This window comes from Micropterus dolomieu, linkage group LG10, assembly GCF_021292245.1.
Source record: "Micropterus dolomieu isolate WLL.071019.BEF.003 ecotype Adirondacks linkage group LG10, ASM2129224v1, whole genome shotgun sequence".
NCBI classification, from domain to species: Eukaryota; Metazoa; Chordata; class Actinopteri; order Centrarchiformes; family Centrarchidae; genus Micropterus; species Micropterus dolomieu.
This window is the reverse complement of record NC_060159.1, coordinates 20032177-20051723: the sequence shown is the minus strand read 5'-3', so window position 1 is coordinate 20051723 and position 19547 is coordinate 20032177. Positions and strand designations below refer to the sequence as shown.

The following is a 19547-nucleotide window of genomic DNA, read 5'->3' as shown; positions in this document are numbered from 1 at the left end:
TCTTTGAAGTAAGATGTTTTAGAGGCCTTTTTTTATGTGTTTATTTGTTTGTCTTTTTTCTCTGTTTGTCTCTGTCGGTCTCTGCAGTAGTAGTGCTGTTTCAGGTTGTTCTTTGTGTGTTGGTGTGGAGAACTGCTTTTTGTCCGACAGGCTGAACAACAGAAGTGCTTCTGCTGCACAAACACAGGATAGACTAAATCCGACCCGCCAGTCAGTCAGTCAGTAATTCAGTCAGGCAGCCTTTGAACCAGCTTGCTGGACAAATGGAGAAGTCAGCCAGGCAGTTCAGTGTGTCACCAGCCTCTGTGCTGACTTGCTAAGCTAGCTGCTTCAGATGTAACGTGATTATAGCTCTCGGATAGGATTTTTTTTCTCTAAACTCACACTCCTCCTCGTCTTACTTTTCTAACTCTTCCCTTCCTCTTCACTCTTTCGGCCCTCTCCTTCCCATACATTTTCCTCTGTCCTTCTCCATCTGGCCTTGCTTACCTTGTGTGTCTGTTTGAGTATGTGTGTGCATGTCTCTGGGGGTTGGTGTTTAATGTGTGTTTGTTCTGCTCTTATCTGGTCCACACCAGACCTGCTTTTCAGTCCAAAACCTCAGCTGTGCCCCGATTGGCTCCGAAACAAACCTCCTGTCTGCTCTGTGATTGGCCCATTCAAATCCTCTGCAACGGATGAAGCATTATTTGATTGTAGTCCCCTGGTAATTTATCAGTTAGCTATCAGGGAACATGATGAATGGTGTAGTGTCACAGTGTAAAGAAGCTTGCTCTCTACGGTGGCATGTGAGTACATACAGGAGCTCGCTGCTCCACCTGAATGCCACCAACGGCTAGCAATCATTCTGACCCCATTCTATCCAGTATTGATCCCTTTTACAGTCCAGGCCCCTTTTGTATAACTCAATGGGACTTGTCCGTCTAGCCTCATTCACATTGTATGTGTAGACAGAGCTGTACAGCAAAACCTGGAATTAATACTGCTTACATCTTATGACTTTCAAATCACTCACATGCTATGTAGATGCTTGGCGAAGAGATCCGCTGTAAAATAGTTATTGCTTCCTAGGTTTTTCCCACTTTGAGTCATAATACGGCTAAGGTTTATACAGGCTGAGTGTCTGTAGATTGTCTGTAGTGAGTCAGCCAGTCAGCATTTTTGAGGTCAAGTGTGCGATGAAGAGTGGAAAGAAGCAGCCTGTTGAGACTTGTTGTTTGGGGATTTTACTTAAAAGAAATACCAGCTGTGCTCTTAGTTCTGAGCTGAGCCGAGTGCCGTCTAAGGGCGCAATAATTACTCCCCCCTGACTCATTCAGAATGACACACTGACATGGGATCTGATCGTGTGGATGTTTTATGGGTTAGTCTTTCGGTGACGTTAGAAGCTACCAATGTCTAGAGTCATCTTAAAAGCTTAATGGCCAGCCATAAAACTTTTCTATCTGTTTGAGTTCAGCTCTTATTGGTACAGAAAAGGAGCGGAAAGTTGATCTATCGTTTTTGACAAAAAGCTGAAGTGTGTCAACGTGTTCACAAATCGCTATATTTTATAGTGAGTTTTTAAATGGGCACCTCTGGCACCAAACTGTATTGTAACCCACAGTAACAGAGACACAAAGAAAGGGGTAGACACACGGACAGTAAACAGAGAAGTGGGTGTGGGGAGAGGTAAATGGGTGAACAAACACACAAAACGAGAATGGGATGGTTCAGCTTTCCTGAGAACGAGTGAAATCTGACTCCCTTCAGGGCTTATGGGGGAACTCATTCACCGACGGCACGAAGGGGAGAGGGAGGTAAAAGGAGAGCTGAGGAGGATTTTCCCAATTTTAATACTCAACGACAAGCTCTCCTCTCCGTCTCTCCGTCATCCCCTCCTCCTCCCCTGTCCTCTCTTCTCCCGCCTTATCTGCCAGCCAGTCAGTCAGTCAGCATGTGAAGTTGCTTTAAATGTCAGCATTTGAATAGTAACAGAGATTAACGATGGAGCGATAGACAGAGAGCGTAAGAGGGGGAGAGAAAGAAGCACAAGAGTGAGGTGAATGTCATAAAGATAGTGTCTACAGAAGGTTTCAACCCCTGCTAACAGTGCTAACTGCTATCTCTGGACACACACACACACACACACACACACACACACACAGAGTGTACTGATTATAGTGGTCAGACAAAGAGAAAAATAAAGACACGGAGTAAGGAGTTATTCCCATAGAGGTGTGACATATTTAAGGTTTAGGTGTCATGTTGACTGTCAACAGGTCATTTAATTGTGTCACTTGCATGAGGAATTTAGAGCTAAATATTAAGGTGAAAATTAATTGACAGATACATAATACATACTAATACATAAAAACATTAGCTCACTCCAGCTTCTGAAAATGCGGGGAATTGCTTTTTGTCTCTGTATTTTTTGTTTTTAGATTGTTGCTCAGACAAGTATTTCTGTATTGAAGTTTCTTGATATCATATACATACAGTATTACTAGTATATCTGCAACAGGCTAATGATAATGACAAACGTATCATTCTGGCCCATTAGTCAGTCTAGCTTCTTTCTGTTTTTCTTTTTTTTGCAATTTTGAGCTCTGGAAACTTGTGATCTGCCCTTCTTAATACCATTTATTTAACATTGATCCATATGAAGTATACACCAGCCTCGTTACAGGCAACATTTTCCAGTTGATGTAACATCACCGGAAAGAGTGAGACAGACTATTTTCATTTTCAGATTGAACCTTTTAATTGTAAGGTGGCCATGTGGAACCAAATAGCAAATAGTTTGCTCAAAAAAAGGGCCACTGTAACATCCAAAGACGGTTCCTCACAGTTCAGTTCCCGTTTCCCATTGTGTTGCGTGACAGCTATACTGTGATGGCATGTCATTAGTAAGCCGTTTACGCCTCATTGTCTGCTGATGGTGCTTTTTGTTTGCGGTTGTCCAAGCTGAGATGTGTTTGCAGGTACTACATTCAACTTCCCTTGTCTTACAACATAGTGATGAGAGCCTCATTCAACAGCAGAAGGAATCACCATTGTATAAAGAACGCACTCAAAATACAGCGAGTGAGCTATTTCTTGGCAACAACGTTTTAAAGAATCGCAACTAGGAATTAATTGTCACCTCAGAATGCAAAGTTTTATTGTTAAAAACAACAACTCTATCCAGACATGATGGTCAGTGAAATGCCAACATGCAGTGATGGAAGGAATGGCTGCCTTTCACCAGGGAGCCTGTACAACCAAATCGTCATTTAGTGGAAAATAACGTGGCGCTCGAAAACTGCTTGAGTTTGAATTTGAATTGAAAAGTCGCATTAACCCCAAGAGAGGAGCGGGGTGAGGGGAGAAGATAGTCAGGGATGGAAGGACGGAAAGGCTCCTCACAGAAGGAAAAACACACATTTCTGTTTTACTGTTACTGTCAATGGAAACTCCTGAATCAGCTGAACACACACACACACACACACACACACACACACACACACACACACACACACGTGTCTCAGATTCAATTACAGTATTGTGAGATGAAGGCGAAATTCTTCAGCCTTCAGCACTTCCAATTAAACTACCGCTCTGAGTGTGTGTGCATGCACGCATGAGTGTCAGTGTGTGTGACTGTGTGCACGTGTCTGTGTGTTGCTGCGTAAGTGGTGTGTGTATAAGGGAGTGTGATTGCGCGTGCCAGTGTGTATGTTTAACATGCGAGGTGTGTGTATATGGGTCTTGGCTTTGATGGCGTCGCGCTGCGCTGCAAGGGCCACTGAGGCGTGACAAGTGAGAGTTTATGTGTGTCCTCGCATGTGTGTGTGTGTGTGTGTGTGTGTGTCAGCATCTCTGATGTCACCTTGTATCATTTCAGGCTAATTTCACCTATTCTCAGAGAGGGAGAGGGAGAACAAAAAAGTAAAGACGACACAGACAAAGTAAATGATAAGGTACAACTTTATTAGTGTCCTTGAGGTGGTTGACGTCAGGGCTACATGGTGACACACACACAGATTAAAAACAACAACAGGAGCACAGAGTATAATATGCCACAGTACAGAGCAACATGAAAAGGCCATTATAAAGGGACTGTGTATAATATTATAAAGTATGATTCTGTAAAGTGAGTAACACTATACCATTGTTACATTCATTCTTCTCCTCACTTTGCTTCTTCTCTCCTTTTTTTAAGACCTCTTAACCCGTTGTAGTGATTCACTTGTATGTAATGTTCCACAAAGCCACATATTATTAGAAATCCGGGTCAGCAAACGTAATTATTAACTGGACTCAACCAAAAATTGCACTGATTTGGAGGGAAATAGGATTACTGGTGGTTTGAATTGGATTTTAATGATGTGAATGTAATTATTGTCCTTGAAAATTATTTCCATTTGCAGAATGGAGCTTCTCGTCCTCTCCTTTTCTCTTCTCTTCTCTTCTCCTCATGTTGTATAACTATGATGCAACCAAAGTTAATATAACCTATATTGATCCTCATCAAATTTTTATTAATACAGGATACACAAAGACAGGGATAGAACACAAGAAAAAAGGCAACTGAAACAAATTTTACAAACAAATTTTATGCATGTATACAGTATAATAAAGTAAATCAACAGGTTTAGAGATATCCCGCAAAAATGTATTTCTTTTTCTGCCTTTCTCCCTCTCCATTCATTTGTTCTCTTCCCTCCTGTTTTCACCCTAATTCTCTTATCCTGTCTTGTCTGCTCTCTGGTGATAACATCTCTGCCTGCAGACTGAAACACAGCTCTGCTGATAAATACTAGACACAACAGAAAGAGTGAGAGAAATGGAGTGTACTGTACGTACATTAGAGAAAGAATGTGTGTTGTTTGTCTGGGAGAGTTAGATATAGTGTTTATGCTCCCGAGTCCTTCAGATTCCTGAGCAGAGTTATGCTGTTTGGCCTCAGCTTGTGATCAAGACCAAGACGTGATGATAGTCTCAGCCAACTTGTAGTATTGTAACAGTCACCTGACTGGCTCAAATATATATTACACATTAAATAGGCATCATACAGGAATTTGACAGAATCCCCAATTCTTTTCTCATTAACTTAACGTTTAACTTAATTTAACTTATCATTGCCACTTGAGAATTTATAAACATGAGCTATTCTGACTGTAAATGAGGTTTCTAAAAGAAAAAAGGATCATTAGCATATTTCCCAGCATGCATTGTTTGAGTTAAACTGCCCATAAAACATTATTTTTCAAAGAAAACATGTGATGTGTGTTTCTTTTCAGAATAATAAAAACAATGTTAACCATGATGAAGGTTTATATCAACTCCACCCCCTACCTCCTTACACTTGTAATTTTACAAGGTGACATGTTGTCTCTTTTTGAAATTTGGTGCAATGTAGCTCCAACAATGTCTAATGTCTTTATGTGAAACAAAGAACTGACTCTGAAATCTGAGAAAATGTAAAGGAAAAAAAAATCTCCTCTGACTGCCTGTTTAAAGGGTGGGTAGGTAACGTTTGAGAATTAGTAAGAGAAAGCTAGATTTTAAAAGTATCCAACTTCCAGCCACCCTCCAAAGCCACTCCCCCAAAACACATTATCATGTGCAGTGATTGCAGTGCAGAGCGTGCACACAGGTGGGCCAGCCAATCATTTCATTCGGACCAAATGAAATTACAGTCCTGCGACAGCCACAGATACTGGATTTCTTTCTTTTTTGTCCATTTATTTATTGATTGCTGTCAGAATCTAAAGACAGTTTCAACAAATAAAACAAAATTTCCTGAAATAAATTGCCTTCCCCAAGCTTTTAGTATTTTAACAATGAACCAGCCCTGAGCTTAAGACAGTGGTAGCTTAAATGTTGATTTGGCACAGTTGGTGTCCGACTTTCACAACTCACAGGACTGATTTCTTTAGCTGTTTCTAAGATTAACTCATCATCTCAAAGATAAAACATGAATTATGAGCATTCAGTTTACAGAATGGAAAGCCCTGTTTGAGCTTTCTCCTTGGAGGAAAGAGAAACAAAAGCAACAACCTGTAAGTGCTCGATATTCAATGGCTTTGAAGACCCTAGATATTTGCATACACACGAGAGAAATTTGTCTGAAACAAATAAGGAGGAATGTTTTGCACGAGGGCACAAGTATTGACTTGGCGTTCTTAGATTTGATAATCAGCCATCTCTTAGTTATAATGGACTTTCTTTGTCATGATAGATTTTCAGGAATTGTCTAGAGAAAGTAAAAAGCTCCTCAGACCTTCATTTGATTTAGCTGTTACATCTGATTTAATACTGCCTGTTCTGCAGATCGGTTAGATCACATTGGGGAAAAGGAAAGCTAATCAAACTGGCTATTGTTACACATTCTTGCCATGCTGCCAACTAATAATCTTTATCTAGGCCAATATCTGAAAAAAAGAACATGGTCCTCTTTTTTTGCTGGCGACCACCTGAGGGCTGTCTGTATCCATGTTTCTGAACAGTTTCTGTTAAGGCACGTTTGTTTGACTCACCTCCTGGAGGTGGAGGTCAATGGAAATCACCACAAAATGATTCTGAGTGACGGTGGCAGATGTTGTGTCTGATGCCATTCAGCAATCTTTTAGAAAAGACTGCGGCTTTCCGGTGTCACGATGTGGGTGCGTGTGTGTGTGGCTCCTCTCTCTGCCCTTGAGCCTTTATCAAGTCCTTCTAATTATTGTATTATGCAAATTAGTCACCATTATTTCATTAGCAGGGCAGCCAATCACAGAAGCTGATTAGGAAGTGATTAGCATGCAGTTGGTCTCCCTCTCTCTTCCTGTGTCCTTGTGAATGGAAGGGAGGGGGCAATAATGACCCATCTGGACACACACTCGTGCATATATTTGGGAAATTGTTGTAAGCATTTATTTTTACAATATAACAATAATAACAATTTACAATAATATTTATAATATTTTACAGTTAACTCATACATACAGACAGTACAAATACACACTATTTCTGAAACATGTTATGTTCGACATTTTTATAACAGCAATGGATCAAAATAGTTTGATTTTTACTGCTTTGTTTTGAGTATTTTGGTTCACTAAGGCTGCTCACAGCCACAGCAGGCAGATTTTTTCTGACAAAAAGCTCTAAAAGTCCTACAGTACGTTACCTGCCCAGCACCAAAACACCAGACGGACACAGTTTGTGACTTGCTGGTGAATACAGAGAAGCTTTTAGCAGATACATTTCCCTGAAGGGTTGGTGGAGATCAAAACACAGCTAATTGGTCAGTGACAATATTACACTTCCATTCATCGGGTAGCCTTAAACGTGGTTTCAAATGAATGGAGGCCAACAAATCAGTTGTTGCTGATTTAATTGCAGTATGTACCAGTAACAGAGCTTATCAAATGCAAAATAGATGTCAGTGATTGTTAGAATTTAATTAGTATTGTTTAAATCCATGTCCAATCTATCCAGTCCAATCTATCGAGTATCTATCCATGTTTAAAGAAACATGGATAGATTATGCTAGATAGTTAGATAGACAGATGTGAACTTCATGCAACATTTGGTCTTTTGTTTCCAGTAGAGGTAAAGTAATAGTTCATGGTCTGCTTTAATGTTTATTGGCAACGATGATTATCTGTTAGATGCATGTGTCTGCTGATGCTGTGTGTGTGTGTTGGTTTTAGTTGGCAGGACACTGAGGAAAGGGGGAAGTGTTAACAGAGAACGTGGGCGAGCTAGCATGAGATTTGTATGTGTGTGTGTGTGTGTGTGTATGTGACAGTTTCACACATATTTTGTTTCTGCAGACGCCTTTTTCAGCAGACACACATTTAGTATGTTAGCAGCTGAAAGCGGTGAAAATGTCTATCCAGAGGTGCATAGTTGGGAAGAGAGGAATGCTTTATAATTGAGAAATGTTCTTTTAAACCTGCAGTGCGTAACTTTTGTCTCCCCTCCTGGCAATGAGGGTAACTACACAAACTCTGTTGATGCACGCTCATGATGGGTGCCTACAGGTGGGCTCCAGCCTGGCTTGTGTTTAGAAATATCCACAGTTCCAAAACAAAAATCTATTGTTTAAATATTTTACAAATACCAACCTCTCCAAGAGCAGTAATGCAACGTGTCTGCCCTCAGTCGCTTCTCTTCTTTCATTGCCCTCCAATGAGAAAAAGCTACACCAACGGTTATCCACGTTTATCCTCGCCGTTGATCGCTTTCTTGTTTTGACTGTAACCCTTCCTTTGAACGCCGAGTTTCTCTTTTATCTGGAGCATCAGAAACTTTTCTTTTCTTCTGCTTAGATTTTTTCACCTAAGGCTGCCATTCTCCTAGTAGCTGTAGCCTACTCTGACGCTACTGTTACTCCAGAGCAATGTTGGGAAAGAGTTGCATCATCTCCGTTCAAAGTTCAATTCAAGTGGCTTTATTGGCATGACTTGACCATATAAAGTCCATCCATTCATCCATCGTCAACCACTTATCCTGCGTACAGGGTCGCGGGAGGACTGGAGCCCATCCCAGCTGACATTGGGCGAAAGGCGGGGTACACCCTGGACAGTTCGCCAGTCCATCGCAGGGCATATAAAGTCAATAAACATAAATAAACAATTCTCAATAAACATTCTCTCCAATTTACCTTTTTTTTTTTGGGTTGCTCCCCCCTTCAACATCATTGCTGGTTGACGTAAAAAGCATCACTACTGGTGCGCCAGGGCAGATTTTAACACTCCGGTTTACTGCGAATACAGAGACATTTACCTGGTGTGTGAACTTGTTTGGCAAGGGCTTGAATGTAGTGGACATTCATTTATATGTAGAAGTCCCTCATTCCAGCTTGAAACCAGTCATTAAAGTAGAATTTAAAGCAAGGACATGTTTTCTTTACTGTTAAGTCGAGGCAAAATATCTCGTCTACCACAGCACTATATCAGAGCTGAGTGGAACTCAGTGTTTGCGTGTATACACAGTTAAAAGCCCACAGCACATATTATAAACACGGGGCATTTAAATCCAGTTTTGCTGTACACTGCTTTCAGAAGCAGAAATTCCAACAGAAAGCTTTCAAACTAAATAGAGTTTCTGTATGTGTTGTATAGCTTCAGTAAGGTTAAACAAGGCCAAACAAATGCTGCAGTGGGTGAACCAAGGCTAAGTGCTTCATGTCAACAGCGGCCTAGCAATTTAACACATCAAGAAAACACAGACTTTCTTTACAGGCTTTACACTAAACTAATATGCACAAATAACATCAGTATTGTCACATTGTAGTTCCAAGCCACCAGCAGCAGCGCTGAGCACAAAACTCCAGTCAGTGAGCAAGGAATAAATCATGTGTCATGTCTGTTTTTACACTGAATCAATGTTGTAAAATATATACATATTACTAAGACTTGACATTCATTTTGAACTGTTGCAGTGACATTTACCTTTCCTCTAGCGGCTGTCTGTCTTCAACATCCATCTGACACTTTGACACTTTAAATACCGACCACCCATTCAGGACCAGCTTCGCGGTAAACTGCTGTGCTTTTGAACAAGTCTAATATATAGTGTTATCATGCACATTAGCAATCAAACTTAATATTGGATACTGATATATGGCTGCTGCTTGTCATGTCTCATCATAGATTGCAAACAAATCAAAGGCCACATTAATTAAACAACCATAGCTAGCATTTTAAACACTCCCACCGTGTTAATTAAACTTGAACATGATCTTTACAGAATGTCTGAATGATTGAGCCTTTTGGGAGTCATTTCGGAGCAAAGACACACAATTTAATTTGAAGCAAAGACTCTGCTCTTACAAAGAACCCTATAGTGCTGCTGTGCCTGTGCTCACTTCCACAACCCATCATGAGTATCTTGTATGTAGATTTGAGTAGAATATTAAAAGGCCCTTTCAGACATGTAAGCAGTTCTGATTCTAATTCTTCTGCAAAGAGCAGTGTGGTGTTGATGTGGTTTTAGGTATCTTCAGTTAGAGTAAAAATATTTGTTGAAAATTTGTGTTTCCATTATAACGCCCCTTCCCCTACCCCTGATATTATCACACACGCTCTCCTTATTTAGAAGCTTTCTAAAGAAACCAACAATGTTGCATGTCTTAATCACAGTCATTAAAGCCAAAGGAATTACTGAGAGGTTATACAGACTAATCCAAACAAATATGTAATGCATAACAAAGGCATAATGAAACGACTGGGTTGCCCAGTTTTACTCTCATGTTGTTTCTGTACTAAGAAATTGGAAAATATTGCTAACAAATGAAATTATTTTCCATCATAAAACACATATACAAACTGTTTTTTGGTACTGCACCCATTAACATACTATATGTTATATGTTGTATTTTGCATGGAGTTTTAAACCGTATAGTAGTTCCTATTGTTTTGTAGTAGTTTGTAGATGCAGTATATTTCAGTCAACACACAAACATACACCCCAGAGTTACACACTCTGCTGTTTTAACCCATGCAGAGAGAGCTACCTGACAGCAAGATGTAAACTGACACACACACTGTGGGAGACAGGAAGTCATGGAGATTTACACACACACACACACACACACACACACACACACACATAGCAGCATTTGTTAGACATCAGTAGAATTAGATTCTGTATAAAGTTGAGTTTATAATAGAATACTTTGGAGTAGAAAAAATGCGTGTTGTCGTGCTGTACTTGGTGCCCTCTACATGTCCCGGCATTTTTCACATTATGACTGGAGGTAACTTGTTGTGACAAAGACTTAATTGAATTGAATGGGATTGAATTGAGTTGCACGTAGAGAGGCTAGTTTAAAGAATGACGCCGAGAGGAATTTGATCCAGTGCATCTCTGGGGCTGTGAGTCACAACCAGCCATACAGCCGGCAGCTGAAGACAGTCGCTTGGTTTGATGTTAACTTGTTTCTCCTCCGGCGGCGGCTGTCACCTCCTGGTATCCCTCTGTAGCGGGAGCTCAGATCAGTGGGGTATCTGAGGGCCTGTCGTTCTGCTCTCCATCACAGCAGCTCGCTCTAGGACACAGGTAGCAAAGCTGTAGTGCTAGCTGAATGCTAGGAGATTTATATTGCTGGCAGCGCTGGTTGCTGTAGTACTTCATGGTGGCTTGCTCATGTATACTTTCTTACTTAGTGGTTTCTAAGTGGTTGTGGATATTGTATATCTTGGTGTTGAGGTTTGCCGCTGGTTTCATGACTTCCACTCTCTAGAAAACAAAAGGGGTTACAGGAAAGTTTAATAACCTCTGAATTTGCACATTTCACACAAAAAGAGAAATAGATTTAAATGTTCTTAGTGGTTTGTGTTTTGGTTTAGCCAGATTTGGCAAATTTAATGTGGCCAACAAGTCCAGTCATTAAATCCATTAAGTCCTTTCAACTATGCAGGTTACTATTTGTTTGTTTCTGTGCTAAAGTTGACCTGGGCTTTATACTAGAGCTGGGCAATAAATAACATCATGATTGTGATACACAATTCAAGATTATTTGGTTGTTTGGTGTGTGATAACACTTTCTGAGCTTATTTCAGTGCTATTGCTCAACGGGGGAACATAATTAATTTTTTTCAGTGTTCCTAAAGCACCAGTAGTAATCCCAACATTATATTGTTTTATTGACATCAGATTAATAAAATAGCATGTTCACCCAGTGCTTATTACCCTTCCTCTGTATATTTTACCTATGTGTATTTGTTTACAGTATACTAAATCATATTATTATAATAAAACTATATATATGCAAGATTTTATCCATATCAACCACTCCTTTTTTCCCCAATGTCAAGAAAGGCACAAGGTATACGTCACTGTGCCCACTAACTATCAGTAACTTGAATCAGATGGCATAGTGGCTTTTCTTAGCCATATCTCTCCTAGCCATTTTATTAACACAAGCCGTGCATCTCTCGTAGGTCAATGAATCAGATAGCTAGCAGTAGCCAGCGTGCAGAGATATTGCCAGTACAAGCCACATATCATTGCGAGTTGATTATCTCAGCTTGCCGTCAGGGACAAGTGGCGTCTCTCTCTATTAGGGCGACTTTCTGTGTAATCGGGGCCCCAGGCGGCCAGCTCACACATGGTTGTCCCGAGGCTGTGGTGATGGGCTCAGATGATCAGCCGAAGGCCCTGATGATTGAGTCAGAGGTGATTCTGACTGGCCTTGAGTGATGACTGTTGGAGCTCAGACTCCTGGTGGTTTTGTTAATGAGCTGAGACACAGCCTCGCACAGAAATACAACATACAGGAAAGAATCAAAAGTTTTACTGGATAAGACCAGAGAGGAATTCATTTTGCATTCAAACTAATTACATGGAGATACTTCAGTCAATAATCATTGATTGTTCGTGAACTAAATCTTATTGTGTTTCTCTTTGCAGGGAGCTGTACGTTTGATGAGGGCTTCTCTCAATGTGATTACCAGCAGGATCCCTATGATGACTTTGACTGGACGCACATCAACACACAGGAAGTGCCCTACGTCTCACCAGACCTGCCACAAGGTGAGACTTGACTTCCTTTCTTATGCATTCATTTAACAGTTATGGTTAATTGTACTTTTTCAGAAAACAACATAGGTTATATAAAGATTAAAGATTAAACCACTGGTTCCCAACCCTTTTGGCTTGTGACCCCTTATAAACAAGCATTGTCTAGATGGGGCTGCTTGTGATATATCAAATGTTCAACGAGTTGTTAGCAGTTCCACCACATAGACTTTTTACCTTTATACCTCTGAGATGCTTTAATTTAAATATATGTTTTAGTTTAAGTTCATATAGACCCTCCAGATCTGTTTTGTGACCCTCTCAAGGGGGTCTGACCCTTTAGTTTGAAGCCGCTGGACTAAAATACAGAGCTGTATGTAAAGTAGTCAAAACTTGCGGCACCTCAACCAGCTGCAGCGGTAAAATGTTTATTATAAATTGATGCATCCGTATTAACAATCTAAGCATGTAATATATATTGGTATCAGGGGCAGTTTTTCTGCAGAACAAGGACTTTGATTTTCGAATATACTTGTGTACTTTTTCTCAAGTAGGAGTTTGAATGCTGGACCTTCACTTGTAATGTAGTATTTTTACATTGTTGGATCAGTACTTTTACTTATTACTTTTTTTTGAAGATCGGAGTGCTTCTTCCACCACTGACACATCATTCTCTTCTGTATCCCATCCACACCTCTTCCCTCTCTCTTCTTTTCTAAGAAATCCTCTCCTCTCTCAACTCCTCTCTTCTCCACTCCTCTCCTCTCCTATTTAATCAGTTGTTTTTTTTCTCCATGATGATGATGAAGGGGAAATTAAATCTTTCTGCCTCAGGGCTGAGGGTCTAATTAACAGAATATGAGGTCATTAATCAACGGCAGGGAACAGGGAAGGTTGCCTACTTTACAATGTTAAAAGCAAAATGTTGTAACAATATCCAGCTATGCAATGTTGAGCTGGTAACTGGCTTTACAAAATTAAAACCACAGAGTGAGAATGTTGACTGTTGTATGAACTATGCCGTTAACCACAGTGAAGAAACCATGTTCAAATGTAGCCACAAACTTGCTTGAGATCTTATTATCTCTCATCTCCTCTTCTCCGCTCACATCCTTTCCTTTCATCTAGTCTCCTCTTCTTTCCTTCCTTTTGGTCTCCTTTCCTTTTCATTCCTCTCATCATCTTTTCTTTCCTCTTGTCTCCTCTCCTTCCCTGTCCTGTTATCTCCTTTCGTCTCTTCTCCTATCCTTTCCTCTCCTACATTTTCCTTACCTTTCCTATTCCCTTATCTCCTCTCCCCTTATCCCCCCTCCTCTCCTCTCCTCTGTTGTGGAAGATTATGACTTTGTTGCCATGACAATGTAATGCCGTTATTTATCTCTCATGCTTATCATCATGACAACCCAGCCTCGCTGACATTTAGAGAAAGGTTCAGTTCAACACCAGCACTTGACGTGTTTCACACAAACACACACACATTTCCTCCCAAAATGTGTGTGTGTTATGCCTGCTGTCTGGTACATGTGGTCTTGCATATATTTAAGCCATGACAAGAGAGTAGGATGCCTTGCCCATTTGTACTGATCCAAAGTCTAGCATTTAGTGTTATTAATATCAAGTGGTGTCACTATGCAGAGAGGGTAGAGTTGGCAGTTTGAAGAGGTTAAACATCTTGCCCAAGAGCACAGAGGTAACGCTTGGTATTAGCAAAGCATTAACGCCTGTAGAAGCTAGTGGAATGAGCCAGGGCATGGGGACGGCATGCCAGGTTAATGGTTTGGAGACGTTGATTGCTAAAAGGGGGGTTCAGAGCGTTGCCTAAAGGTGCGGGAGCATGAACTGACATTTGATGTGTTAATAATGCCAGCAGGGTGTGGGACAGTGGTGCTGTGGCTGGAAAATGAGGTTGCTGGAGGGGATTACAGATACAGCACTTGGCTAGGTTTTGTATTTGGAAGAAGTAATAGGGGATGGGTGAAGGGTTGAGTTGGTAGCTTAAATGCCCTGTCCAGGGACACACTGGTAATATCTATTATTAGAATTGTCTCCAGTCTTCCTGAGGGTGTGCCATGATTTAGAACATAGGCACTAAACCTTTTGGCTTTTGACCCCTGAAAGCAAAGATATACCCATCCTCTTTGTTAAGAGGAACATTGGGAGTGAGTCTATTTTGTTGATTAGTAGTTCAGAGGGTTATATATTGTCAAAGGTATTGGCAGAAGAAAGGAAGTAATTTTAGGGCTTAACGTGGAATCATTTTAGTCATTTGATAGCTCAGCCAACAATTATACTTTTGTTCTTATAACCCGCATTGATTTGTCACAGTTGCTAATCACCATTTATGCTTAAGGCAGTATTGAGTGTGGAGGGATGGTTTGGCAGTTTTCGTAACAGAGATAAAACTATTCTATGTAATCTCTCTGGGGGTTGATGTTGGCACTAGCCAGCATGGCAGGGTGTAGATGCAACGCTGGCAACGTTTGTTGTGCCAGTTGAACATTCATGGGCTGGGGCTCTGTGGCTCAGTGGACTAAAGCACATACTCTTGACTCATAATGTTGTCAGCCACAACCACTCCAAATCTATTTGGCATGCCATTCACTCTGTGTCTTTCTCTTTGCACTTGCTTTTCCACTGTGTACTACTGTCTAATAAGGCAGGAGAAAAAAAGGCATGTAAACTGCAGTAGAGCTGGTCCCTTGTGCACAACATGTTTTAATAATGAGTGAATAATGATGGACATAGCCACACAAACTATACAGCCTTAAAATAACCATTAAATCAAACCTCTCTGACGCAGATTCAACATTAAGCTTCACAAAAGTAGCATTTGTTGCATTTGATTGCACTGTATTTTAGACATTGTCATCCAATGTAATTTCTGGTCAAATGAAAGTGTAAATCATATATTTAGTTTATGTGCATTTTGACTGTTAAGATAGTTATTCATAGAGCACAAGAGCTTTAAAGAATCAGTTAAACAATGAGGTGGTTGATTCACAGAAACCTCAGAAATATATAGAAATATAGTTAATTGTTTAAGCATTCAAATAATTTTTCAAACAAAAAAAGCCAAGAAATTCCCTGATTACAGCTTCTCAAAAGTGAAGATTTACGTTTTTTTTTTTCTCATAAATTGACCATCTTCTGGACTGTCAGACGAAACAAGACATTTGAAGATGCCACACACACAACAAATATTGAAAAAAAGCTGATCAACTGATAACGATTGGTTAGCCTGGGCATGGAATACAACCTGCGATGCGAGCTGTTTAGGTCCCTGCAGTGCTTTAAAAACAAATAAAATTTGTTCCATTTTTGACTAGTATTAGTGAAGAGCTGCATGTTTTTTATTAGTATTTTACTGCGGAATGAAAAATCCAAGAGGTTGTCAGGTAATATGGTTGGTACCATAAAATGCTGAAAGTAAATCTCCCATTAGCTGTTATCCCAACAGCAGGCTGTTACTGTTTTGCTGAAGAATACTGTCCTCTGTCTACCACGCAGCTGCTGTTGTTGTTGTGTGACATATCTAGGTCTTAAGGCTGTCACGAGGGTATTTTTAGCCTCATCATTATATTTTGTCGTCATTCTATTAGCAGCCATTTTAGACTTTGGCAGTTCAAAGACATCAGCCATTTTAGAAACTGGCAGACTTAAGGTGTCAGATGTTCTTGGCATCACAGGGTCTGCTTTCTTAGCATGGGCGTTGTATCAGTTTCATGTACTGTCAGTGTTTTATTACTCATATTTTCCAATGCTATTTTTGTCTCATATTAAGTGTTGTTTTTGTTTGTCTGCCTTGGCTGATATTAAAGCATTTGAATGATTTCTAAAATATTATTCAATATTATTTCAGGAACCATGCATTGGATAACCCTATAACATGTTGGACATTGCTGAGAGCCCTATTTACCGAATACCATTCAGTTATTTTTACCTATGCCTAATCCATTCGTTGTCATGATTTTTCAGCAGGCAGCGTTGTGATTAACTGAAGTGCTAAAGGTTATATTTTTGCCATGTTGTGTGTGTTGTGACATATCTGGGTCTCTGACTGATAGGAGTATTTTTAGCTGGCACACCATCTTGGCAGCCATCTTAAAGGCACTTTTCTCATGTCACCATCTTAGTGTCAGTGCCAAAACTGAAGGAATAGGAGTGACATCCATCGTGTGTTCATTTTGGAGAGATTTAGATTACAGATTTGGCGATAGAGAACAGTGCTAGCCTAGTCTTGTTTCTGGTCAGATTGGCTGTAGTCCAGTTTGGACGTTCTCATTTTTTGTCTTGTTGGTGACATTCACAAACAGGAAGTAGGATTATGCTAATACTGTTATGGTTGAAATACATGTATGTGTGTGTGTGTAGAGGCGGATGGTGGGGTGGTAATCAAAGAGAAAGAGAGGAGAATAGAGATCAAGACAGAGGAAAGGCCAATCCAATAACTAGGATACAGTGTTTGGCTTTGAAAAGCTGATGTGTGTGTGTGTGTTCATGCAACGCTCAGTAGCTGAAAGCCTGTTATATTCTGCTGTATTCTGCAGAGAGAAGTGTTTTCTCACAGTAGATTTGCTAAACAATAAGTGATAATCACTATTGTCCTACAGCTCATTGTATAAAACATATTGTGTATGGTATAATATGCAAATACAATTAACCAGTTAGGATGGAGTGCCGTGTTTTCTTGACTTGAGCAAAGATATTGTGTTGTGTTATATTATGTTCTTTTTTATTTTATTAAGTTCTGTTCAACTTTGTTCTGTTCTGTTCTATTGTACTGTATTCTGTTTTGTTCTATTCTGTTCTGTTGTGTTCAGCTCTTTTCTGTTCTGTTCTACTCTATAATGTTCGGTTTTGCCCTCTTCTCTTCTATTAAGAGCTTCAAGTAACAATGTAATTGATTTCATTATTGATGAATCTATCAATAATTTTTTCAGTGACTCGACTAATCGCTTAGCTTATAAAATGTCAGATACTTAACAAATACCCATCACAGTCCGGAGTGATGTCTTCATATCACTTTTTTAATGTGAACAACAGTCCAAACCCCAAAGACATTAAAATTACAGCAATATAAAATTGAGAAAAGCGGCAAATCATCACCTTTGAGAGGCTAAAACCAGCCTATGTTTAGCGTTTTTGCTTGAGAAATGATGATTAATTGATTGTCAGAGATCCATCCATCTTAATCCGCTTATCCAGGGTCGGGTCGCGGGGGCAGCAGCTCCAGCAGGGGACCCCAAATTTCTCTTTCCCGAGCCACATTAACCAGCTCTGAATGGGGGATCCCGAGGCGTTCCCAGGCCAGTGTCTCCACCTAGTCCTGGGACTTCCCCCGAGGCCTCCTTCCAGCTGGACGTGTCTGGAACACCTCCCTAGGGAGGCATCCAGGAGGCATCCTTACCAGATGCCCAAACCACCTCAACTGGCTCCTTTCGATGCAAAGGAGCAGCGGCTGTACTCTGAGCTCCTCGCAGATGGCCAAACTTCTAACCCTATCTCTAAGAACGACACCAGCCACCCGCCTGAGGAAACCCATTTCGGCCGCTTGTACTCACGATCTCGTTCTTTCAGTCATGACCCAGACTTCATGACCATAGGTGAGGGTAGGAATGAAAACTGACCAGTAGATCGAGAGCTTTGCCTTACGGCTCAGCTCTCTTTTCGTCACAACGGTGCGGTAAAGCAAGTGCAATACCGCCCCCGCTGCTCCGATCTCCCCTCACTCGTGAACAAGACCCCCGAGGTACTTGAACTCCTTCGCTTGGGGTAAGGACTCATTCCCTACCTGGAGTTGGCACTGTGGCCACAGATTTAGAGGTGCTAATCCTCATCCCAACCGCTTCACTCTCCGCTGTGAACCGATCCAGTGAGAGCTGGAGGTCGCGGACTGATGATGCCATCAGGACCACATCATCCGCAAAAAGCAGTGAGATCCCAAGACCACCGAACCGCAAACCCTCCTCACTACGACTACGCCTCGATATCCTGTCCATGAATAATCACAAACAGGATTGGTGACAAAGTGCAGCCCTGGCGAAGGCCAACCCTCACCCGGAAAGAGTCCGACTTACTCCCGAGGGCCCCCCTCAACACATACTCCCGCAGCACCTCCCACAGTATCTCTCGTGGGACCCGGTCATACGCCTTCTCCCAATCTACAAAGCACATGTAGACTGGATGGGCATACTCCCAAGCCCACTCCAAGATCCTTGTCAGAGTAAAGAGCTGGTCCGTTGTTCCACGACCAGGACGAAAACCGCATTGTTCCTCTTCGATCTGAAGTTCGACTGTCGGCCGAACCCTCCGTTCCAGCACCTTGGAGTAGACTTTACCGGGGAGGTTGAGAAGTGTGATACCCCTGTAATTGGCACACACTCTCTGGTCCCCCTTTTTGAACAGGGGAACCACCACCCCAGTCTGCCACTCCTTCGGCACTGTACCCAACTTCCACTCAATATTAAAGAGACGTGTCTAGAGATTGACCTACCAATTAATCGATGCATTGTTTCAGCTCTAGTTTTATTTAATTCTATTCTATTCAGTTCTACAAATTGAATTAAATGCTATCATGGCTGCTTTCTCTCTGTTGTGCTAATGTAAGATTGTGAGATTAGACATGAGGCAGGAAAGGATCCCATTTCATCATATTTCACTGGGACAACATCTGGTTGAGGTCTGAGCTGATTACTGAAACATCTGGATGGGCTGACTGACTGTCCTGTCAGCACACCCAGATTATGTATTATTTCAAGCTCCATTTCCTGCAGTCAACTAGTACTGTAAAGGTACAAGGTATAGTACTCAGCAGTGACAGTAGGCATAACAAAGTACCTAAAGTACTCTTTGTCTTCAGTAGTGACAGAGTCCCATCATATTAGAATAACAAAACTAATGGATTTATGTTTGAAATCAGCAGAGAAAGGAGGAACATAATAAAAACAAAATAAGTGATTATGTGATTTCATAAGAACATAAAATTAGGAATGTAAAAGAAAGAAATTGCTCTTCTCTTTTTCATTTCCTGTGTTTATTTGTTGTTGGCTTGCTGAGAAAAAGCCCCACAA

General features: G+C 40.9%; 1 protein-coding gene across 8 annotated transcripts in view; it reads left to right on the top strand.

Annotated features, from left to right (window-relative positions):
• ptprk (protein tyrosine phosphatase receptor type K) overlaps positions 1-19547 on the top strand; it is a 120210-nt gene that overhangs the window by 33249 nt on the left and 67414 nt on the right. For all 8 annotated transcript variants that reach the window (XM_046060119.1, XM_046060118.1, XM_046060125.1 and 5 more), the window contains exon 2: positions 12370-12492. In XM_046060119.1, coding sequence (XP_045916075.1) covers positions 12370-12492 — 123 coding nt within the window. The remainder of the gene's footprint in view (positions 1-12369; positions 12493-19547) is intronic.